The sequence below is a fragment of the Eptatretus burgeri genome, chromosome 13, assembly GCF_056783735.1.
Source record: "Eptatretus burgeri isolate ZD-2024b chromosome 13, Ebu_testis_v1, whole genome shotgun sequence".
Lineage (NCBI taxonomy): Eukaryota > Metazoa > Chordata > Myxini > Myxiniformes > Myxinidae > Eptatretus > Eptatretus burgeri.
The window spans coordinates 14,995,380-15,020,915 of NC_140973.1; the positions used below are offsets into that span (position 1 = coordinate 14,995,380).

The 25,536-nt window shown below is 46.7% G+C and overlaps 1 protein-coding gene across 2 annotated transcripts in view; it reads left to right on the forward strand.

Moving 5' to 3' along the window:
* The first annotated feature begins 3,782 nt into the window (after positions 1-3,782).
* LOC147013901 (fos-related antigen 2-like) overlaps positions 3,783-25,536 on the forward strand; it is a 28,585-nt gene continuing 6,831 nt past the window's right edge. The window contains exon 1 of one of the 2 annotated variants that reach the window (XM_085851244.1): positions 3,783-3,924. Coding sequence is in view for 1 of the 2 variants with exons in the window: in XM_085851243.1 (XP_085707369.1) it covers positions 24,653-24,778 (126 nt within the window). In the remaining variant the exon portion in view is untranslated. Of the gene's footprint in view, positions 3,925-24,480; positions 24,779-25,536 lie in introns of those variants that run through there. The other variant, XM_085851243.1, reaches the window with a different exon arrangement.

Genomic DNA, 25,536 nt, shown 5'->3' on the forward strand with positions numbered 1-25,536 from the left:
AAGTTTGTGAGCTCTCTATTAGATAGAGTTTACTAACATCTGGCCTTGCTCCTCTTCCCTCTCCTTCCTCTGCCCCCCTCCCCCCCCCCCCCCGAGCCACCACAAGTCGCATGCATTCCCAAAGAAACCCTCACCTGCTCACCACCCCCTCAATCCAGGTTGGTTGCCTGCCTGTATTCATTCATCCCCTTATTTCCCCAATTGAGGGATCTCCCAATGTCTATTGTCTTGTCCTCCTCACTTCAGTCTTTCAAATGTGCGGCTCATCACTACTCGTCATGCATTCACCCATGCTCTTCCATGATCTCTTCCACGCTCCTTCCCATTCTGTCCCTCTTCGGGGCATTGGTACTCCTTTTTTTGTGTTTTATTCTTCCTTTCCTCTTTGTGTATCACCCAACTCCACATCCATTGGTAGTCCGTCAAGCACGCTGCTCTTTGTCGCTTCATATATGTGCGTGAATCAGTGTGATGGGAACTCCATCTGTGGTATGGCTGCACACAGCTCAGGTGTTGAGCTACCCACAGACCAAAAGGACGTTCATGCCCTCCCCTTCCGGAGATGAAACGTGCTCACAGCTGCCCTGCCAATGCTGTCTGGGGCAATGAACCCACCATGATGGCACACTGTTAGGTGCTCAGTTGGTATTGAAGTGGAGCTCAGTTGTTTTTCTCAAGTTTTATAATGGACCCATTATTCTGGTGAAAGATAAAAAATAAAAAAAGGGAATCTATTTTCAGCGTGCTGTATTTATTTTTGGTAGTTCAACACAACCACGACTTCCTTCCGATGGGGGTGATGATTTATGACGTCATTTGGCGGTTTCATGCTGGCATTGCAAGAGTCCGTGTTGTTGGAATAAATTATTTATTTTATATAAAATGTTGTTTGTATACATACATATATATATATATATTTTTTTTTTTTTATAAACAACTTTCTTTGTGCTGTAAATTGGAGTTGCAGTGCCCACCATTTTACATGCACACAAATCATGGCAATGTCCACAAGGATTAATAACGTCAGAGCACACTCCAATGAACTGCAAACGCAAACAACAAACGATCTGGGGTTTTCCAGTGACGTTTCCCTCCTCGTTGGAATAAACGACTGTATTCTTAAATCAAGAAACCATTCAATTCAGAGCTGAGGTTCACCGTGCGTCGCAAGGCTATTATGACGTCATCTGCGACGACGGAACAGCAAATCTCCTCGCAGAATCAATTGAGGTTAAAGGGGAGGGGCCGAGAGGAAACACAATTGCCTCTGTCGGACGTGGACGCAAATATGAGTGTGACGTCACAATGACGCCCAAAAGCTAACTGAGCGGAAACGTAAACAGGTTCCCCGGGCACCTCCCAGCAGCCTCGCTCGATGATTTAGGGCACAAATGAAAGGGCCTCGCGGTTTGCCTTCCAGGACAACTTGCACCAACCATGGCGCGTACTGTGACCCAGATTCCTGTTCCAATTTGGCAGGAGAAATGCAAGTTGGTAAAAAAAAAAAAATTAATAAAAACCCCGAGAAGTTGTCCCAACTTGTCAGAGTAAACGATCATGGGGGGGGGGGAGTTAACGATATATTCGGTACGTGTAAGTATCTGTATTTGATTTGTAGTTGGGGAAACCATGCTCTGTCCTTGGCTCCTTGCTCGTGTTCAGCGAGATCAGGAGGCAAGATGAACGATGGCAAAGTCATGTTTTTTTTCTCCGTTCCACCCTCCATTGGTGTTTATAGCGGAGCACCATTGTGCAAGGGAGAGGCAATGCTTGCACACCTTATCTCGCGGTACACAAACCAGAGCCGAGATAAAAGTCGCTTGGAAGGTTAGGGGCGTGGTGGTGGTGGTTACGTTTTGGGGGGATGTTGAGGAGGATGGGGAGACATGAGCTCCATCTTATGTCACGTGTCTTGGGGGGATGGGGGGGGGAAACAACAACCCACTCATTGCACAACCCAGTGAGTGCAGCTGCTTTAGATGGGACTGCGAGTTCTGTCTGGCAAAAAGGGGTGGGAGTGAGTGCCGGGGTAACAAACAGGCGACTTGTGAACATCCCTTACATTCCATCTTATTTTGATGCAAAGTTCCATCCATAACAGGACAACTCGTGTTTGTCTGTGTACGAGAGATATTCCAATTGTTCGGAGATACAATTGAGAAACAAGACCCCAAAATCAAACCCCCAACAATGTTATTTGGCTCGTTGTATTATTATTGTTGTATTTGGGTTGTACTCTAAATTACAGGATCCATAGTTTTGTCGGAACTGTCACACAAGAGCATTGGCTAGAGTTAGATAACGATGACAGCAAATACGAGGGTTGATCATGTCAAAGCCACTGATTGACTGATCCCTTCTTGTACATAACTCGACAAGGATCTGTCCAACCGCTTCTCGACAAGGTATAGATAAGGTGGGAAGAACCGGATCACACACATAGGGGAGGGGCAGGTCAGAAAGTTCTTCCCCGAGGATGAAACGAGAGGGCACAGATTTTAAATCAAACCAACGCAGTTTACAGTGAGTCTTCCATCCCAGCAGTATTTGAGTTTACTGACGTCATTGGTAAGGCTGGTATGCACACTAACCTCGACGCTGCTAAGCTGTCGAGCCTGGGTTCGAATCCAGACTCAACTATATAAACTGTCATCCTGGTGTTTCACTGGCAGGGTGATTCATCAACGCATGTGTGTGTGTCGTCCCTCGGATGGATTTGGGATTTTTGGGATTTGGGAAAAGAAAACATTTCAGGAAATATCAAGTTTTGATTTCCCCCCTCATGTATACAATCATCATCGATCCATTATTTGTTTACATCAGAGCATTCCATGAGCACGTGACACATCCATGGGTTGGCAGAAGGATACCGGTAACAATAATCTCATCAACACCATGGGTATTCACCCAAAAGGAAAGCTTATGAACACTTGGGTGTATGTAACGACGTACTTCGTGTTGGGATATGCCCAGACATGCTTTTACCATACAATTAAGGAAGCTCGTCAAGTTACATTTCAAACACTCAGTAGCCTGTTGGTGCAAATTCAACGATGTCGCTCCAAGGGAAGGGTCCGGTGTCCTGAATATTAGAAGCAGACGAGTATATTTTGAGTCAATAACCACTTTGAACCGAATAAGAACTTATAAGAAGCGCTGTTGTCGTTGCATCATTTCTCAAATATGGAGATAAATGTTAAGGTGGCTGGCTTAACATCTTAGGGTCTTGAGTTCAAGCTCCTGCCTTTTGTTGAATTAACAACAGGTGGGTTGACTCGGCAAAATGAGTACCGGCTTACTGGAAATATGGGGGAACTGCATCAGCGACACAGCCGCGCCTCAAGAAACGATGCAGCCAAGCAGCCGCAGGCTGCATCCGAAACAAACATCTAAAAAGGGGAAATATTGTCGAAATTCCGTGAAAAATAAGTGAAGCCGCTGCTGATGTGGTCAGTGGTTCTGCAGTTGGGCTTCTCAATTATGGATAGTCGTTCGATTACTTCACTTAATGCTCTACCTTCTCGACGTCTGTACGGACCAATGATCTGTCTGTCAAAGCGTCTTAATATTCATCACCTGGATTCGTGTTGATTGACTTTCTTGTGGCTTTGGCATGCACCATCACGACAGGCACACACACACCTGCACTTTGCAGTCGCTCAGCACTGTAGCCACACCTTGGATTTGTTTCACTTTTGACATCTACATACGACACATTCTGTGTACTCTGGGTAACGAGTGGGTTGTGGGCACTGGGTAACGAGTGGGTTGCCGGAGTTGCAAATCATTATTGTCCAAACACCAGCCGTTGTCGACTGGTATTGGAAGGTCTGCTTTGGGTATGATTGTTGATTCTACGGACAAAAGCCTGGAGGTGAGCCCTCACTGAAATGCCGTCAGCTGTCAGAATATCTGCTGTACGAGGTAAATTTTAAGGGCCTTTCATCCCTTTAAAAAAGAACTTGTATCTTACATTAACAGTATTCATCTGCAAGGGTGGAATGTACAGATGACACATCAATACTTCTTCACTGTGTGGTGTATCCATCCATCCATCCATCCATCCATTGGTACCATACTCTGTGCAGAGCGTTGGTGCTGCCTAAGCAGTCTCCTTGGCTATTGGGCACAATCCTTGACGGGTCGCCACTCCGACACAGGATATGGTACTCATTTTGTTGACCTCGGAAGGATGACAGGCAGAATCAACCCCACCTGGTATTAATTCAACAGTTGAGCAGGATTTGAATTTAGGATCCTGGGATCCCAAACTCACCACTCGAACCATTAAGCCTATACCAGGCATTGTGTGGTGTATCTGCTCTCAGATCACCTCTTCCAAGGTTCTCAAGTCGAGCTTGGTGTTCTCGAAACACAATTAAGGTTCGATGTCGAATAAACGATATAGTGGAGCAGATAATTAATTTTGTTTTTTTTTCAATAGAATCGTTCAAAGAGTGATACAAACACAAACATTGGTATATATATATATATATATATATATATATATATATATATATATATATATATATATATATATATATATATATTGTTACGGTTCACCAGTCGGCTTGGTTGCCCGGTACGAACTTGGCGAGTCGCGTAGCCTTCTCCATGTATGCGTGTTTTGTGTCCTGTCTCTGGCCAGCTCTGTCTTGATCCGTTCAGTGTGCTAGATTTTCCATGAGCCTCGACTATGTGTACAAAAAAAAAACAAACGTCCAATGAATGAGCCACACTCCCAGCCCCCAATTTACTCTTGCACCTTTGCAAAACAAAACTTTTCTACTACCCGCACCAACTCCGTCGTTCCAAAACATCTGAACCCCCCTACTATCGAATGCCGATGAAGGCGAATGTTCATCTCCACAGCTCGGAGTCTTCGCTCCACACTCACACCATTCATTCAATCCGCAATCCCGAAAAAAATTTGGCCATGCACCTCATCACTCAACACTCATTCCTTCTGATGAGGACTGATGAGGAAGATCATCGGGACTGATGAGGAAGAGAAGAGGAAGGCTCTACTTCATTGTCCGTCAATCCACAAATGAAAATTAAACCAAATCGTCAATTTAAATGCAGTCATCCATAATCCCTTCCAATCTCTAAACAGTGTGGTGAACCTGCCTGCTTTTACAGTCTCTAGCCCTCTAATGTATCCTTCCCACTGGGCCACGTGGTTTCCACCACGGACCCAGGCTCCAGTCCGCGAAACTCGCCAGCGTCCACTACCGTGGTACCTGTACAGAGTGCACACGGGACCTCCAGCAGAGCCCCCATCACGCCCCCTCAAGCTCCTGCAACCACGGTCGCCGCACCCACTTTAGCCGTGCCTGCTGCACGTTCCGCATACGCCGCATGGCACACCTTGTGTCATGCTGTCTCGTCTGCACGGTCCTCTGTGCACGTCTGGCCTCACCCCCTCCCTGCACGTCTTGGTGCTCCCACATCTCTGCCAATTATTGCGGGTGACACCATGAGAATTTGCCTGACAAATTCCTGCTCTTTTCTTCCAAGGCTCTTGGGGGATCCATCCTTTACCCCATTTTACATTACTACCCCCATCCTTTTCTGTAAGGCTTACCAGAAGGTGAAGCATGCTCCACCAGCAACGTTTGTGTTTAAACCGTCAGGTTCCCCATTAAACTCAGCGGGAGCATTCAAAACCAAGCTAACTAACCTGCATGGGCCTGCACGCATGCATGCTCCCAGATGCGGAACCGTTTGCTCACCCCAAGCAGGCTCACCCCGAATCGGATTTGTACACACTACACCCTGAGGAAGCCATTCTAAAAGTTAAACTAAAACAGTTCGTCTCTAACGGCTTCCCATACACGTACCTCCTTCCTTCTTTCTGTCCAACCTACCCGCCTCACTCACCACAAATGCACGTGCTCGTGCCTGCACGCTAGTCCTCCCCCACACCCATGCCAGCCGGCACAAGCCGGGTAGCTTTGGTGCCACAGTACGGCAACAAAATACGACAAAGCACACGGCTTGCAAGCTGGCCGCGTAACCTCCATCACACCGTGACCTCGTGTGCGGATTTGAACGGTGCGCCTGCGGAAACTGCACATTGCACACACTTCCCTGTGGAGAGAGTCCCTGACCAGCCCCCCATTACCTGCCCCTCAATCTCCCCATTTGTACCATTCGCTTGTGTGTCTACGAACCTGGCCGGTGCAACCTTTTCCAGCCTCACCTCACGATCGCATCACATGGCATCGCATCGCCAACTCACCCGGCACGGATTCTCATGTCTCCTGCGGGGTGTGCGTGCCCTGCACGAATCTTCCTCCGCACATGCCTCAACTACCTCCACCAGGGCCTGTTCTGTCTCTCCTCTTAACTTCCTGGCCCTGGCAATTAAATCTTTCACCATGTTGCTCCTTTATTTATTTTTACGAACAGAGTATCCGCCCGACGATAACCTTGTTCCAAGCATTGAGCACGTTCTTCTGACGCATACCTTTATTTGGGCAGTGTATAGACAACAGACAGCTGCCTCAATCGCTCAGGAAAATAAAATAAAAAATAACCCGGGTTTCGTGCATGAAGCAAAAACACACCTCCTGCTTATGATTCAAAACTCCTCACTGCACGGTAAAATGTGGGGACAGAAAGACTGTGCTGTCAATGGTGGCGACTTGTAATACCCTCTCCCATCTGGAGTGGCACTACACGATACACATTTACATAGAGAATTTGCATCCGCCCTCCCCAAGATCAACGGCAAAGATAAAAACACCCCTATACACAAATTGTGGTTTTGCTGAACCTTTGTAGCGAGTCTGGATGTAATCGGCTCAGAACTGCAGGAGGAGTAACGCAACAAGCAAACACAAACACCTGTCCGTGAATTATAGAAAAGACTGCCCCTTGTCTCCCGTTCTGGCGCTGCACAAAACCAATCCGCTATTTCTGACTCTCGCTCTAACCCACATTTATTTTCATTTATCTCCCATTGTTTTGTTTTACTTTCTACCCTTAATGCCACTGTCTCCCTTACTCTCCTCGTTGTCCCCCTCTTTTCATAATCACCTGGCAACCCCCACTGTGCCTCTCAGCCCTGCTATAGTCCTGACCTGACTGGCCACCACTCCTTGCTGCATCTCCCGCGGTGTTAGTGATTCGTGTAGCGACCACGTCTGTCCCCCACCACAGAGATTCCCTGCCAGGTCCTCGTGCCCAATGTCACGTAACCGTGCCAATTGGAATCTCTGTGCTGGGCAAGCGTCGTGCTGGGGCTAACACGGGACAGATCTTATTGTCTGGCCGAGCAACCAGCGTCCCATGCCGCTGGACTCTTAGTGGTTCATGACCATGCGAAACTCCATCTCAAACAGATGCCCGCAGAACTGCCAGATGAGACAGTCGTGAGCAAGCAGAATGAGTCGAGGCCAAGTCAGGTTCAACAATTGTATTTGTGTGGTGCAAAAGACATATGTACAGAACAGAGATCACACTAATAAATCCCCAATAATTATTAACCCATGCTGTATACATGCTCCATGGAACAAATCATCGACGGTAACAAGTCCTTACTTATCTATGCCTTAAGGCCTCAGACACACGCGACTAAAGACTGGGGATTCACGACAAAGACAGCAGGGTTCGCCAAGCTCAAACCCGTGCTGTTGTTTGGAGGAGTAATGCAGCAATGTCCAGCCCTGCAATCGAGCTCCCAAGGCGGCAAGGCGCAGGAACGACACACCCCGGAGGGAGGGCGTGAGACTGACAGGACAAGGTGGGGCTTGGCTACTTGCACAGCTCATGGAGTGCAGCCTGCTTCGTTGAACGTTCTCCTCTGTGTCTGTTTTAACCCATGCCTTTTATAACCTCTATCGCCCACTTCAAACCGATGCATTTCACCCCTCTTTGCTCGCTCGCTATTGGTCCGAGCCCCAACTAGGGGCAGGGCATACTCCTGTACCAAGTTGAGTTACAGTCGCTTTTGGTACTTGGGCCGATATTGTTATAGATCAGGCGGTGGGGGACTTCCGCACCTTACTCTTGACAGCCAAATGTTGAAGATTCGGCGTCACTTATCAGCACCGCCGTCTCAAGGGTTATAACGCCGGCTGGTTCGGCACACGTCTCGGGTTACGCCCCTCAGATCACGATACCAAAGTACACCTGTGCCTTGCCAATTAGGGAAATAGAACCCGGTTATAGACTGGGTTTGTCAGAGACCGAGCGGAGTCTGCCAGTCCGTAACCATTTTGGTTTTAAATACAAATCAAGCGAATTGTTCCTCAGCATGGCACGAATAAACTCAATGCGGCAACTTTCATATGAATCAGCCAAATTTATTGGGGACACATCGGGGAACACGACACAAGCAAAACATTCACGGACGTTATAATTAATCTATAACCCGCTCTTAACTAGGGAGCTACGGATTACGGGTTTGGAAGGGAACCCCAGCGAGATAAACCTTAGACAACATGCAGACAACGTGCAGACAAGACACAGAGTACTTGGTGATGCCTCATGGACGAGAGGAAAAGTGTCAAAGGCATGAATGCGGCTCGTGAGAAGCCGATGTCAACGGATTTGAGCGCCCAAGCTCGAACATGCAGTGTGGAAAAATGGCGCTCGTACTCCTTCTCCCGGCACCACTTGTGCACCCGCGTCAGCGCGTTCAGCCCCCGTAAGGTCGATGGCACAAGAGTGGAAGATCCACGGTATGCTCCAGCTGGCTGTTCACAAGGTCCAGCATACAAATCCAGGCCTGGCCTGCTCACCAGATTAGGCCAAATCGGGGTGTTGGGCTCCGTGGTTGGATCGATGGGATTACAAGATGTGTCGAGCCGTGCAGTGAGTAGGGACAGTCAGAGGCTCCCTCACTGGACTCCGGATGAACCTGTCGACGACCTCCTCATCAAAGTCGATCGCCGACTCCCCTCATGCAGTTCCTCCTGCCTTTCTCGGGCTCGCTCTTCTCACGAAAGCCGATCCCAGACTCACAAAGCAGCCAGTTTCTTTTTACAGCCGATTGCAGACAGACACAGCCGTCCCTTATACAGTCGATCGCCAACTCGGCCCTCAAGCAGTTCCTCCTGCCTTCCTGGGGCTCGCTCTTCTCATGAAAGCCGATCCCAGACTCAGAAAGCAGCCAGTTTCTTTTTACAGCCGATCGCAGACTCCCACGAGCCGTTTCTCATCCAGCATAAGGCAGACTGACCTCATCCAGTCCCTCTTGCCTTTCGGGGCAGCCTTTTCAAGAAAGCCGATCGCAAGAACCCTCATGCAGTTCCTCTTACTGCCGATCGCCCGACTCGACGCTCAGGCAGTTTCTCCCTTATACAACAGATCGCGACTCCACACTCAGGCAGTTCCACCTTTCCTTCTTGGGGCGCACACCTTTGGACACTCCCCCGGGGACCCGTGATTGGTCCATCGCTCGAGATTGCAGCTGCCCTCCACCAATTGGCTGCCGACACGTCTCGCCGACTGACACTCTCAGAGCGCTGGGCGGGGATAGTTCGGAGAGGGGAAGGAAAAATAAGCAAGGCACCTCCTGGTCCACCACCACTGTACGAACACTGGACAGCCTGCAACACCTCCTGACACACATGTAACGTCCAATTACCGAACAACCTGACTAAACATGCATTTAAGGGGGAATCTGGGCTAATCCTATATTTAATAACACACTAAGGGCCATTTCCGCAACAATATGACCCCATTTTCCTGCCTAAAGTTGAGGCCTATGGCCCAGCAAACACCTTTTAAGCCACATTTAACAGCCAAACAAAGGTAAGAACATGAAATAAGGGTCAAATGGGATGCAATCTAATTTTTTTTTTCTGGATACTTTTTCCCCACACTTTGGCCTGGTTTTGGAAGGAGAAAAGGCGATTTATTTTATTTCTCGGACGATCTTCATCGAGAGAGAATCACGTCACTTGGTCAGGAAAGGACAACGTGATGAAGAGGACGGAAGGACTCACGGCCTGGTGGGGAGCTCAATTCTAGTCCCCTCCAAATTGGAGTTATACCCAACGAAGTATCACTTTTCCCGGGACGTCTCTTACGCGACCTGGTTGTGGATTCTACCTTCACTTGAATTCTTCACCATATTTGTGCTTGCCAGAAGTGTTCGTCTTTTATTATTCAGGAGCATTCCACGTCTTCCCTGAGTCTATCTCTGAGACGTCAAAAAATTTTATCCCAGACTTTTCGCGAGTTATTTAGTTTTCTCGATACTGCTTGCCATTTGTTTCATATCATCGGTTGGTGATTCCCAAGTGGAGAGGGTTTTATTTTGAACCTGAAGGTGAATTTTCACCAATGAACGTTTATTACCTCCACCACCAAAGGTGGACAGAGGTTATGTTTTAGCCCTGTTTGTTTGTCTGTTTGTGAGCAGGATATCTTAAAAAGTTGTGAACCGATTCGGATGAAACTTGGTGGACAGGTTGGCTGTATAACAAGAACGAATTTATTCGATTTTGGTGAAAGTCCGGATCTGGTTCCAGATACTAGAACTCTTGAGTGATTCTTCAGCAATTGAGAGATAGTGTCAAAAACAACAGCACGATATTTCAGAAGGGTATGGACGGGTGATGACAAAACTTGATGGATGATTTGGAAAGGTGACCAGAACAAGCAGATTAGATGTTGGTTAATGTCTGGATGCAGATCAGGCCGCAGTGGGATACAAAACAAACTGTTCAGCTTGGCAGAGGAATGTGCTCTGCCGAGTTCTGTTCCAACTGTTCTTCAATCAATTCACTTAACAAGTGGTGAGTAGGCATTGTATTTATCATCTTCATACTCTTGAGTGTCAATGTACATGCTTTTAACCATTCACGTGAGCCTGGTGTTAGTGTAACGGTTAAGGTGGCTGGCTTAAGATTTTAGGGTCTTGAGTTGTGCCCCTGTTGTGCCATTAACCAAACCACACCAGGTGGGTTGACTCAGCCTGTCATCCTTCCAAGGTCAGCAGAATGAGTACCAGCACAGCTATGCTGCCAACAATAATACGAGCAGCAGCCAAAGGTTGCATCTGAAATAATTAATAGCCATGCAAGTACCAATTTAACAACTCCTTTTTTTATCATTTTTGGTGCCCTGAAATTTCAACATAGATTATGGTTGTTTTGATACTGCTCACTAAATGTGGCTGTAGAAGTGTTGTAGAAGAGGTAGCACCTTTGTTTTGGCAATCAGCCACATATTGTGGACTCCATAGATGGACTACCACCAGTGGTATTCACTACTTACCTAACTTTCACCTATGGCTCCGAGAAGTTGCTCGTGCAGTGAGTGGCCACACCCTAGTAAACCGCATTGGCTTGTGGGCTAAATGAGGTGAGGGTAGCACGCAAAATATATTTGCATGGGATAGAGTGCATGAAAGATGTGAATATTGGTACTGTAGACGTTGAATAACATTGAGACAAACCAATCTAAGTAAGAGCTATATTAAAAGAGTGGTTGTCAACACATTACCAAGGTACAAGGGTGACATCGCCAATGTGAAATTCATCATGAGGTTCAATATCAGCTACTTTACTTGTGAAACATGTTTAGCAGTTAGTATCACCATTGCTATCTAATAAACCCCAAATTGGTTCGGTAGGAGCAGCTGAATTGACAGGATGTGACAGCGTGGGTGAGCTGAGACTGGGCTTTTGTTATCCAAATGGTGTTTGCATCCAAACAGATTGCATCAGAATTAAATGGAACTGGTCCACTGGCTGAACGATAGCTCTCGATGTAGAGCAAATGCATGCATTTAGGTGTATCCCATGAAAGACTACAACGGCACTCGGTGGAGCGCATACCTCCGCCAAGCTGAATAGTTTTGCATCCCACTGATAGGCCGGATTATTTCCTGGTGTTGGCTTAATGGTTCGGGTGGTGGGCTTGTGATCCTAGGATCCTGAGTTCAAATCCCACTCGGCTGTTGAATTAATACCAGGTGGGGTCGACTCTGCTGTCATCCTTCCGAGGTCAGCAAAATGAGTGCCAGCTTGCTGGTATCCTGTGTCGGAGTGGCGACCCGTCCAGGAATGTGTCCAAGAGCCAAGGACACTGCTTAGGCAGCATCAACGCTCTGCACAGAGTATGGTCCCAATGAATAATGGATGGACGGGCAGGATCTAGATCTTCACCAAAATCCAATCAATTCGGACTTGTCACAACCTGGCCACCAAGTTTGTCTGAATGGCAAGACAGGCGGAGGCAAAATGCATGTGGTAAAAGGATGGGGGTAAGGGGAGAGAGAGGGAGAGAGGAGGAGAGAGGGAAGGGAGAGAGAGGGAGAGAGGAGGGAGAGAGGGGGGAGGGAGAGGGGAGGAGAGAGAGAGGAAGGGAGAGAGAGGGGAGAGAGAGGGGGAGAGAGAGGGGTGGAGAGAGAGAGAGAGAGAGAGGGGGGAGGAGAGAGAGGAGGGAGAGAGGGGAGAGAGAGAGAGGGGGAGAGAGACGGGGGAGAGAGGGAGAGAGATTGGGGGGAGAGAGAGATTGGGGGGGGAGAGAGACGGGGGAGAGAGGGAGAGAGAGATTGGGGGGAGAGAGAGAGACGGGGGAGAGAGACGGGGGAGAGAGGGAGAGAGATTGGGGGGAGAGAGAGGAGGAGGAGAGAGAGAGGAGGGGAGAGAGGGGGAGGGGAGAGAGAGGAGGAGGAGAGAGAGAAGAGGGGAGAGAGGGGGAGGGAGAGAGAGAGAGGGGGAGGAGAGGAGGAGAGAGAGAGGGGGAGAGAGAGAGGGGAGGGGAGAGAGAGAGGGGGGAGGAGAGGAGGAGAGAGAGAGGGGGAGAGAGAGGGGGAGAGAGAGAGAGAGAGAGAGAGAGAGAGAGAGAGAGAGAGAGAGAGGGGGAGAGAGAGAGAGAGAGAGAGAGAGAGAGAGAGAGAGGGGAGAGAGAGAGAGAGAGAGGGGGAGAGAGAGAGAGAGAGAGAGAGAGAGGGGGAGAGAGAGAGAGAGAGAGAGGGAGAGAGAGAGAGAGAGAGGGGAGAGAGAGAGAGAGAGAGAGAGAGAGAGAGAGAGAGAGAGAGAGAGAGAGAGAGAGAGAGAGAGAGAGAGAGAGAGTAGTGATGGGGGTCGTGATGGGGTCGTGATGGGGTCGTGATGGGGGTAGTTATGGGGTAGTGATGGGGGTAGTGATGGGGTAGTGATGGGGGTAGTGATGGGGTAGTGATGGGGTAGTGATGGCGGTGGTGATGGCGGTGGTGATGCGGTGGTGATGGCGGTGGTGATGGGGTAGTGATGAGGTAGTGATGAGGTTGTGCAAGGTCCCATTTGTTTTGTGTCTTGTTTGCAGTGCGATGACGTCGTCGGGATAATTCAATTCACGCTGCTCAGAAAGCCAGTGATGACATATTATAAAGTTTCCGTCTGACATTTTAAAAATGATTTACAAGGGGAAAACAACAACAACAGATGTGCGGGTGGAAAAAAAAAAAAGAAGGAAAAGATTGACACTATTTCAACAAAATATGATGAGCCCAGGACCGTCCGGACACAAGAGGGTGCGGGAGGAAAAACAAAAATCTGGAACCAACTTTCCGAGGCGGAAAACCGCTTTTACAGCTTGGGAGCTTTGACGTCATGCGAGCTCGATGACGTCATGAATGTGTGTGATTGTGTTTCACCCTCCACCTCTCACCCCTCCTCTGTGTCTCGAGGCCTGATAGCGAGAGGTTGCGATTACAATGGGGAAGGGAACATGTTATTGTCCCAACGAGGACCAACTTGCTGCTGAGGATGACGTAATGCGGGTTCATAGTACAAGCGGAGGACGAGCGCCATTCGGTGCAAAAACAACACAGCGGGTGCTATGGAGTCGCACGGACCGACTGTTAATATGGACAAGAAATCGTTTATAACAAAACTTTGCATTTCTATCGAGAAATACCTTGAATTAAGTATTTGATGCAGGGAACGCCAGGTTCAAATCCCATACTCTCACTCACTACAAGTCCTTGTCTATTGTCTGCTGAGGGTCTTTGTGATTAATGGACACTGACATGCCGATGAAACTCTTTGTCCTGCTTGCGACAAGCTCCTCCATGAGTCTGGTGATCTTGCATCCAATACATAATACAGGGATAATTATCAGTACGTCTGTAGCCCTGATATAAAGTCTTTTTTCTGTATACGAAGTCGAGGCTCATGGAGGAGCTGGAACATAGAACGGATGGCACAACAGAACAAAAGGAACAATGGAAAGAGGAGGAGGAGGGGACACACCGATAGGAGGGATGAGGGGCAAAATAGAGGGAGACTTGGAGAAATAATGGATGAGGGGATAATGAGGGGTAGGGGGAGGCCACTGCTTGATTGGTAGAGGATGGCATGCAATGGAGGAATGGTTGTTGCAATTTTGCTTTGGCTATTTATCCTTTTCTGGGCTGCAGGAAGTTGGGGTGGACAAGATGGATATGGAAGCAAACTCTTATGAAAGAATATATGGATGTTTTGAAGGAGGTTGGCTTGGGGGGGAGGGGGGATTGGGGTGGGCTTTTTTCACCCATGGTTTTCATTTGGATGGGGTCATTTTTGGATAGAGGATGATCTGAGATGGTGGTAAATAGCTGTCTTGAAGACTTGGAGGGAAGAATAACATTGAAGTTGGCTCCACAGACCACAGGTGGGATGAAGGGAGAACGAATGAGTGGAAGTGAGCAGTAATTATGGATTTTGGGAGTTTTACGAGAAGGGGGTTGATGGTGGACCATGTGCACCCTGCAGCTATCTGGGGGGGGGAGGGGTGGAGGACAAAGCATGTGAAGAGCAGATGGTGCAAGACCAGAAAGGAGGTGGCAGAAGACAGAGACCACCGACCTGTCTGTGATCGCCCTATAGGCTTAGCTTCATGGCTCAAGATTCCAATGATCTTGAAGGTCTTGGTTTCCATGGCGTCGTTGGTTGACAATGACAAAACTGTTATATTCCACACATTGGACAAAAAAGCTTGGTGTTGGCTTAACGGTTAAGATGGCTGGCTTAAGATCTGATGGTTCTTGAGTTAAACCCACTGTCAACCATTAAATAACGCCAGGTGGGTTGATTCAACTTGTTCATCCTTCCGAGGTTGGCAAAATGAGTACCAGCAGCTTACTGGAAACGGGGGACACACTGCATCAGTGACAGCTGTGCTTCCAGCAATGATGCAACCAGCAACCACAGGCTGCATGCAAATATATATACTTTTACTTGAAAACATTTTTTTAAGTGAACAATCCTCCTAATTGTATTTCTGTAATTTTTTTACCCCGACAAGAGGGAGGCTCATGGAGGAGTAAGTGCTTCTTATCTTTATACGGGTGTTCCAAAAAGACCGGTTGTTCATATATTTTGAACCACAAATGATACAACGATACCCTTTGGCTTATATGATACAGAAACTCAAAAAGTTTTGTGCATACCATCAATACACTTCAATGTGAGCTCCGTTTGTCACACACAGGACATCAAGGTGGTACACGAGGTCTTGAATTGCTCGGCTCAGCATGTTCACATTCACCAGTGCTCTTGCAGCTGTGATCCGAGAACGAAGATCCTGCAGGTTTGCCATCTTGGTGTTGTGGACAACTTATTTGAGAAACCCGCAAAGAAAAGAGAAATTTTTGATTCAGGACGGCTCGAATGACTAAGGCCGAACGAGGCCGAGCACCTTCCTGTTGAAAATGATATCTGGTTGCAGGTCTTCAATGTGTGGGAAAGTGAATCCTTCCAACATGTTCATGTAAATTGTTGAGGCCACTGTATCCTCCGTAAAGAAAAACGGACCCACCAAGCGGTCATGGAGAAGGCCAAACCACATATTGACCTTTGGACTATCACATATGTGTTCAATGACCACGCGGGCGTTTACAGAGCTCCAGATCCTCACATTGTGCCTGTTGACCTTTCCTGATACATAAAAGCAATCTTCGTCTGTGAATATGACCTTTTTCAGGTAGTCGTCATCCTCGATGCGGCTGAGCATTTCCAAGGCAAACACCTTGCATTTGGGTCCATCGTTTGGTTTGAGTTCCTGCAGGATCTGCACCTTGTCGGCATAAATCTTCAGTGTTTTCTGCAAAAATCCTGTGTACGGTGGTGGTTGGTAGTCCCAATTCTCCGAGGTGGGCAAAATGAGTACGTTCTTCGTGCAAACAGGGGCGATGCATCAGTGGCACAGCCACGTTCCCAGCAATGATGCTTTGGTTAAGGCATCCGAAATATAATTGTGTGTGTGTGTCATTAGTTGTCATCTCCATATGTGTGTTTCAGAAGGTGGAACAGAGCCCTCCCAGGTCTCAAAGTATCCACCTCTGTGCGTGTTGGCACATGTATGTGTATGTGTGTGTGCGTGCAAGTTGCTGTTGTTGGCTGCTATCTCCACACATGGATGGGTTTCAAAGAAAGACCTTTCAAGAGGAATAGAGACACACCAGGCCTCAAAGTATCTATATCCGTGTGTGTATGTGTTCGTGCGCGTGTGTATATGTATGTATGCACACGTGTGTATGTCTGGATTCTAAAGATGGGCTTACCCTTCTGTTGGAGGGGGTGGTCCTACAGATCACCTTACCCTCCTGTTAGGGGGCAGCATGGTAAAGTTACAATGCTCTCATTCCAATATATACCTGGTGTTGACTTAATGGTTAGGATGGTGGGCTTTGGATCCAAGGAGCCTGAGTTCAAATCCTACTCACTGTTGAATTAATACCAGGTGGGGTTAACTCTGCCTGTCATCCTTCTGAGATTGGCTAAATGAGTGCCAGCTTGCTGGTACCCTGTGTCGGAGTGGTGATCCATCCAGGATTGTGCCCAATAGTCAAGGAGACTGCTTAGGTAGCACCAACGCTCTGCACAGAGTGTGGTCCTGATGGATGGATTCCAACATGCAATGTTTTGACAAATGGCTCCTTTCACTCCTAATCCTACCAGGGATAATCTCATTTATTGGACTGTATTACTTATTGCAAATATAATACATCGGACGTAATTCTTAACTGTATTTGTTGCAATCCCTCTGTGTTGTGTTGAGTTTTGTACATCTGCCATTTTGATAGTACAGGCCATGTTTGTTTTTTTTGTAAAGCTTCCATAATATAACATCGGTTTCGGGTCTAACAGTTGAGGTGTATAAATTGCAATCATTTGCTTGACCTTACATTGCACAAAAGTATATCACGTGATGAGACAGAAGCGGTAAGCAATGGGGATTCAAACTACATGTAAAGCAGGCAGAACTGTTTCAAGTTTGTCTTCCCCCCTCCCAAAGGGCCAAATCCCCTACCAGGTGGAAAACAAACAAAACCACAAGGACATTCAGTAGAGCGCATACCTCCAGCACGCAATGTCTGATCCACAAGAACATATCGGGCCCAATATCATGCTATATACATCGTTTTTGCCCGATCTATCAATGGTGAAGAATCACTTTAAAAAAAATCAAATAATTCTCGAATCCGGATTCGGATTCGGATGTAAACCAAAATTGAACCGATTCTTCCTCGTCACACACTCAACCTGTCCACCAAGTTTCATCCGAATCCGTCTACAACTTTTTAGATCCTCGTGGAGGATCTCTAAGTCTTAGTCACGTCGTTGTTCTTCATCTTGTGGACTTTTTTGTTTCACAGCCTACAGTTTTCATCGAAACTTCCTGAAACTTGGCGTATACATGTAAAAATACCCTGCGCAGACAGTAACCATCTCCGATTTTGAAAATTCCTCCGAGAAAAAAAGTTATGACGTCAAAATATCTCCGCTAATGGAAATCGCCTAAAAAAATATCTCTGAAACTAGGCAAGCTTTTTGAATTATGTTTGCGGGAATCGAACAGGGCATTATCAGAGATGAATTTGTTATTTGTCACATATGAACGTGACAAATTTGTCACATATGATACATCACTATGACGTCATATCAATTTTTATGACGTCATTCCTATTTTTTGACATTTTTAGATCCTCGTGGAGGATCTCTACATCTCACTCACGTTGTTGTTCTTCTTGTGGACTTTTTTGTTTCACAGCCTACAGTTTTCATCGAAACTTCCTGAAACTTGGCATATATATGTAAAAATACCCTGCGCAGACAGTAACCATCTCTGATTTTGAAAATTCCTCCTAGAAGAAAAGTTATGACGTCAAAATATCTCTGCTAATGGAAATCGCCTAAAAAATTATCTCTGAAACTAGGCAAGCTTTTTGAATTATGTTTGCGGGAATCGAACAGGGCATTAGCAGAGATGAATTACCGCACATATGATACATCACTATGACGTCATATCAATTTTTATGACGTCATTCCTATTTTTTGACATTTTTAGATCCTCGTGGAGGATCTCTACATCTCACTCACGTTGTTGTTCTTCTTGTGGACTTTTTTGTTTCACAGCCTACAGTTTTCATCGAAACTTCCTGAAACTTGGCATATACATGTAAAAATACCCTGCGCAGACAGTAACGATCTCCGATTTTGAAAATTCCTCCTAGAAGAAAAGTTATGACGTCAAAATATCTCCGCTAATGGAAATCGCCTAAAAAATTATCTCTGAAACTAGGCAAGCTTTTTGAATTATGTTTGCGGGAATCGAACAGGGCATTATCAGAGATGAATTTGTTATTTGTCACATATGAATGTGACAGATTTGTCACATATGATACATCACTATGACGTCATATCAATTTTTATGACATCATTCCTATTTTTTGACATTGTTTGTTTCACAACCCAGAGTTTTCATCGGATCTTCGTGAAACTTGCCATGCATATGCAGAAAGCCCACGCACAGGCAGTAACCATCTCCGATTTTGGAAATTCTTCCTAGAAAAAAAAGGTTGACGTCATAATATCGCCGCTAATGGAAATCGCCTATACCATTATCTCCGAAACCGGGCAAGCTGTTTGAATTTTGTTTGCGGTAATCAAGCCGGGCATTAGCACTAATTATTTATCGCAAACCTGATACATCACAATGACGTCATATTCGTTTTTATGACGTCGTCATTAAGAGGACGAGGATCTTAGCTCATTCGAGCTTGTTTGAGATATCATGCACACAAACACACAAACAGACAGAGAGGGGGTGAAAACATAAACCTCCACCAACCTTGGGTGGGCGGAGGTAATAAAGGAGACACTGCTCAAGGCACAACCCTCGGACCTTGAATCCACATGATCGCCTGAGAGGAGCTCATCATGGAGACTGATTGTCTTACACGTCCATCAGATCTTTCATTGTGCTGTTCAAAGTGCTAACTCGTCGGGTGAGTCATACTCATCCAGGTGTCTCGGCAGGTAAATTGGAGCAATGACACAGGTTTTACTGAAACTACTCATTGGATTAAAAGTCACTACTTCGACTACAGTATTTTTTCCACCTTCTTATTGACATTCCTTGGTGGGGGTAAAAGGGGGAGATGGATGAAGTGAATGAGAAAAGGAAAGTATATGTAAGAGGAGGGTGGTGGTAGGGGGGGGATGAGGGTGAGGAGGTTGAAGATGAGGAGACACAATGAAGAAGAGGGAAAGAGGATCTGGGGAAGGGAGTGGGGGTGATTGGGGATTCAACTGCTCGCATTATTATTCCAATTTTGGGGCTGTTCACTGCTGAATGTCATAGATATCAACCAATGAGCATTCAGCAAATTAAATTGTCTATTCAACAAAAGCTCAAAAGAACAATAGAACTCATGTCAGCATTATCTAATCTCTGAGCATTTTTCAAAACAATTATATTATCAAATGACCTTTCCACATTTTAAACCGAAGGTCATTTAAATTGACACGTCATCATTGGAATTATAAAGCAACTCATTGGAGGGATGTTAAACACATAACTACTGCTACTAATACTATTACTACTACAACCCTGGTCATTCTCATATTCTTGTGGGATCAGCCGGTAACGTTTTTGACCTCAGTCTTTCATGAACGGGCTAGTCAGTTCGGCCTGACGTTCGACTGAAGGTGATTTGAGCTGGAATTTGCAATTTGTTCAGGATGCCGGTGATAACTCGCCTACTCATCGTCGAAGAACAAATGTTCACCAACTAACTGTTGCCGGATCATCCGGTTTAACATGCTTCAGATACACGGTTTAACATGCTTGATGCCTCGCCCTTCATGTGAAACACCAGGATGGGAGTTTATGGTTGGATGTCGAGATTCCAACCCAGACTTCGGAGCTCAAAGGTGAATCCGCAAAGATGTAAGCTAACCTGGGAGCCATTATACGTCATAATTGAGATGATGTTAAAAGATAAATATGAACTTCCATCCTGGTGCTTGGACAAACTTGGACAAACAATTGGTGTGGGGAGGAATTGGGGGCAGAAGAGGATGCTTGGGGTGGATAAGATGGATGCAGAAGGAAACTCTCAGGAGGGAAAATTGGAAATTTGGAAGGAGGAGGGATTGGGTTAACGAGGGTAGAAAAGATCATGGTTTTGGATTGGGGACAATCTGAGATGGTGGTGAACAGTTGTCTTGCAGACCTAGATGGAAGAATGAGATCAAAGAGGATGTGGAAGTTGGTTCCACAGGTGGGAGAAAGGAGGAACGAATGAGTGGAGGTGAGAAGTGATCCTGGATTTCGGTAGTTTCAGCAAGAAGGGGGTTGATAGTGGACTGTGTGAGCCCTGCAGATACTTTGGGGGGTACAAAGCATGGAAAGAGCAGAGGGTGCATAACCAGAAAGGAGGCCGTAGCAGACAGAAAGACCACCAACCGATGGGTGATGGTGAAGTGATAGGCCCATAGACTCAGCTTCATCACGAGGGATTCCAATGATCTGGAAGGTCTTGGTTTCCATGGCGTGAAGCTAAGGAAGATGTGAGGCAGGAGCAATCACCTTCAGGATTGGTAGGATGGCCAAGAGGTCCGCACATTCACCTCTGAGCTGTCTAGCCTGGGTTTGAATCCCAACTCAGGTATAAACTGCCATCCTGGTGTTTCAGGTAGGGCGATTCGTCAATGTGTGTGCCGTTCCTCGGACGGACGTTGAACGTTCATCCCGTCTGCCGGCATTCATCGGTGGACGTTAAAGATCCTGCAAGAGTCCTTCGTGAAGAGCCGGCGAGCTATCGCGGCACCCTCAAAAATGACAAATTCCCTGCCCTGACCAGAATTGCAGCTTTGTAACTACTTCGACAGTACCAACACCGCAAATGGCGATGATGATGATGATGATGATGATGATGATGATGATGAATCACCTTTAGTCGAAAGTCATGCCCGGCAAGTCGGTTCGTGAAAGACAGGCCAAAACCGTTTCCTGGCCGACCCCCAAGAAGGTAGGAATAATTAGGGCCGTTAATGTAGTAGTAGTAGTAGTAGTAGTAGTAGTAGTAGTAGTAGTAGTAGTAGTAGTAGTAGTAGTAGTTTGGCTAAATCTAAAATCAATGAATCACTCCGTCCAAAGTATCGGTTTACAGATTGGCTTTGATTTTGGACTCCTGTTTATAACATGCAGGCGTCTTCATGACATGCTGTACATGCCTGGTGTTGGCTGAACGGTTAAGGTGGCTTGAGATGTTAAAGGGTCTTCAGATTGAGTCCCTGTCGAAACGTTGAATTAACACCAGGTGGGTTGACTCAGCCTGTTGTTCTTCAGAGGTTAGCGAAATGAGTGTCAGTGTGCTGGTAACAGGGCCACTGCATCAGCGGCACAACCACGACCCCCAGAAAAAAATGATGCAGCCAGCCAGCCACAGGCTGCACGCGAATAAGTAAATAAATAAACCTACTCTCCGAGGCCGAGCAGCGCTTGTCCGATGGAATCGTGCAGAGGCAGAAACTGTCCGGTTGTACTTTGCCATCAATGTGTGCGTGCCGTCCCTCTGGATGAACGTTAAGCCGGCTATCCCGTCTGTTAGCATTCGTTGTTGGACCTTAAATGTCTCGTCTTAAACGTTTCACGAGGAGCAAGCGGCGGGTTATCGCCGGCATCCTGAGCAAATTACAAATCCCTCCCCCAGTCACCTTCACTCGAACGTAATGCCTGGCCAGCCGGTTCGTGAAAGACGTGGGCCAAAAACGTTCCCTGGCCGACCCCACAATAGAGGTGGGAATCATTGTGGCTGACACAGAAGTGGTAATCGGTGGCCGTGGAAGTGGTTACGTGATCCACACGTTTTGATTTCACCATTACCTAGTCATAGTTACACCTGCTGTTGCAGGATGTTGAAGATCAGATGAATTGATAATGTGAACAGGACTCTAACCTGGGTGTGTGTTTGTGAGTGGTGGTTCATGCCCATGGAACCTATAGGTGTGTACTGTAATGATAATCGCATTCATAATAATTGGTGGTTTGTTCTGGTCACAGGTGCTGTGTACCTGGTGACGCGACATCGGCATTTAAAAGTCAAGGTGTGCCTTTCCTTTGTCCTTCCCCCAAGATGTCTTGCAAACTTCATCTCAGGAACAGCGATCTTGCACTAGATGACCTACATGGTGGAATAATGTCTCACATATTTATCCTATCTTAGTAATCCCCTAATCAATAATCCTTTAGGCCAAACATATCGATCTATAATTCCAGCAATCTCTGTGTGTCTGTCTGTCTGTGACCGCTGTTTCTCGACAACCACTGGTCTGATCTAATTGAAACTTGCCAGGTATATTGCTGGGGCCCTGTAGATTTGCCTTTTCAAGGTTTGATATTAATCGGACAAGTGCTTCCCAAGTTATGGCCATTTATTTACCAAACCAATGACAGGACACGTTGCTATGACATCATAATTGACATCACAATTCTTCTCCTTCGTTTGATATGACGTCACAATTGACGCTGGGGACCTGAGTAAGTGCCTTGTCAAGGTTTGATATCGTTCTTGTTCATCCATTTCAGCTGTTTCCCAAGTGTTTCCCAAGTTATGGCCATTCATTTACCAAACCAATGACAGGACGTGGTGCTATGACGTCACAATTCTTCTTTTTTCGTTTGATATTCGTTGTTACTTCAATGCAAGCGATAATTCTTGGAATGCATGTGAACATTTCGTATGGGCACGCACCACTTCCGGATAGTGATGACTTCGTGTATTGGGTAGTCGATCCAGTCGAAAAAAAAAATGTTTTTTTAAAAAAAAATTTGAAATTTGTTCTACCCTTATTATCAGTTTTTCCGTCGATATGTTTGTCTGTCTGTTTGGTCCAGTGCTCCGTTAATACAATGGTGATTTCGATGAAACTTGGTTGGTAGGTTCATACCATGACCTAGTTGTGTGCAAATGAGAACCGTTGCTATGGACACCACCATTGCCTAGCAACGGGACTTTGAAATATTTTCAAAATCATCAAAAAAAAAATTTTTCGAAAATCAAAAATCGGGCCACGAGCAACTGTGGGCAGTACATTCAGCCATATTGTCAAAAATTTCCAGCCGGATCCTATGAAAACTGTCGGAGAAGATAGACTTTGAATGAACCCTGGTCGAAAACAATAAAAAAAACGAAGTTCGTTATATCTCAGAGACTATGAGTCAGATATACATGAAATTGGTATGGTTGGTTCATGGTATGTCCTAGTTATGTGTGAGAAAGAACCGTTGCAATGGACCCCTCCATTGCCTAGCAACGGCCAAAAAACCTCTAAATGTGGGGGTATTTTAATGAAAAAACAATCTGCAGCATTAACCCTTGAAGCTCGAATCATGAATTTTCTTGTGCTTAATCCTCAGGTCATTCCCCACCGAACGGGCCAATCGCGTCAGGTTCTATTGGGTAGTCGACTACCCATGTGTGCCTACCGGCTTGTTCTAATAATTTCTCGATTTCTTATGCGCATTTATAGATAAACACAATGCCCCAATCCAGTCGTCGTTTACGAGAGCGAAGGAATGGCCTGTGTGGTTGTTTGTGGCTCGCGGTTTGAAAGTTATTATTTTTATTTTTTTGCACGTACGGCCACGCACTAGTATGTTCAAACAGCACTACAAGTAGTCGCTTAATAATGTGAGTGCAAATATAAACGATGGTAACTCTTACGTAAGCAGCATTACGAAAGGAGGGAGGGGGACGACGGGTGGAGAGAGTCTCTCCGGAGTCTCCAATAAAGCTCCAAACATTCCGTTTGAAGCATCGCAAGACACTTCTGAGTGATGGCTCGAGAGGCGAGACTTGATTTTCGTAACGAGGAGCATGCCTAGACGGGTCAAGCACGGTGCGTCCCCGCATCGGGGTTCCCTCCAAGGTGCACGATGCCGCAGCACCATATATGGGCACGTACGTCATAGAGCGTCACAATAAGAGGGGCGCACCCCTCTTCAAAACATTCCTGCATCGCACGATACAATTCATCATCATCATCATCCCACCCGATTATCTCACAGCAGGGCTCTTTGAGGGGCTTTGGAAACGCCACCGCCACGCGTGAGGTGCGGCGGTTCAAATCACAGCGCCTCTCTCCCAACCTCAACGCACCTCCTCCTCCCCCGCTCGGCGGCGCCTCCGTTTCCTGCTCGGCCACGGGTCGTCGCCCCGCCCAGGTGGTGCCGATAAAAGGCACTTCCCATTCCAGCGTCCTGAATCATTAAGGGCATGGTCAGACGCGCGTACGGTGTCGTCGTGGGGGGGTCAGGGGTTGGGTACGAGGGAGCAAACAGACGGTGAAAGGAGGAAGAGAAAAAAAAACTTTTACCTTTCACGAGGAGTCAGGACGGTGGTGGAGGAGACGCCGAGAAACGTCCTTCAACCATGTACAAGACCGAGTTTGGGTCGGAATACGACGGCGCGTGTCGGTTCCACGTGTCCTCGGTGGCGTCGCCCGGTCTTTCGAACGACTCGTTCTCCAGCACGTCCAGCCCTGCGAGTTTCGGACAGGTGAGCGAGTGCCGCCGACGCGCGCCCACACACCTGTGCAGTCCGCCGACGAGCATGAGGTTTGTTTGTTCAACGTGATTGAGTGGGACTTGAGTGATTCACGGTGAGGGAAGTGATGACATCTCCGGTGTCAAAGATTATAAAAACAAACAAACAAACAAACAAACAAATAAATAAGACTACAAGGAACGAACACCCAGCTGGAGGGGGTCGAGGACCAATGGCAATGACTCGTTCCCCCACAAAAGGACTCGTGACTACTCCGGTCCCTGGGACTGGAACCAAATCTGGGGTGGACCGATGGATGGACGCTCTTCGATATACACAGTATCTTGTTCGCAAATGATATTTGAATCGGTTTTTGACTCGTCATTTGCTAATCAATAAAAACAGCAACACGTAATGATGTCATCACTGCACGTCGATGGAATAAAGTTCAATTGGGGGGGGGGGGGCACACACTAACACGGAGAAACAAGACATATGGGCCACCATTAAAGAGTGCGATATGTGCTGACAGCTGCTGACTCATACGAATCACGTTATCACACGATGTGGTTATCACTTTCGAGTGTCCTCGAAGTGACTAATCGTGGAAAGAGTTCGAAAACAAGCAAGATGGATGGAGGGATGGAGGGAGGGAAAGTCTATAAAGCACACATATACATATATATATATATATATATATATATATATATATATATATATTACACATAGACATAGACCTTAGTGATGTCCCCATACCTGCCCACACCCCC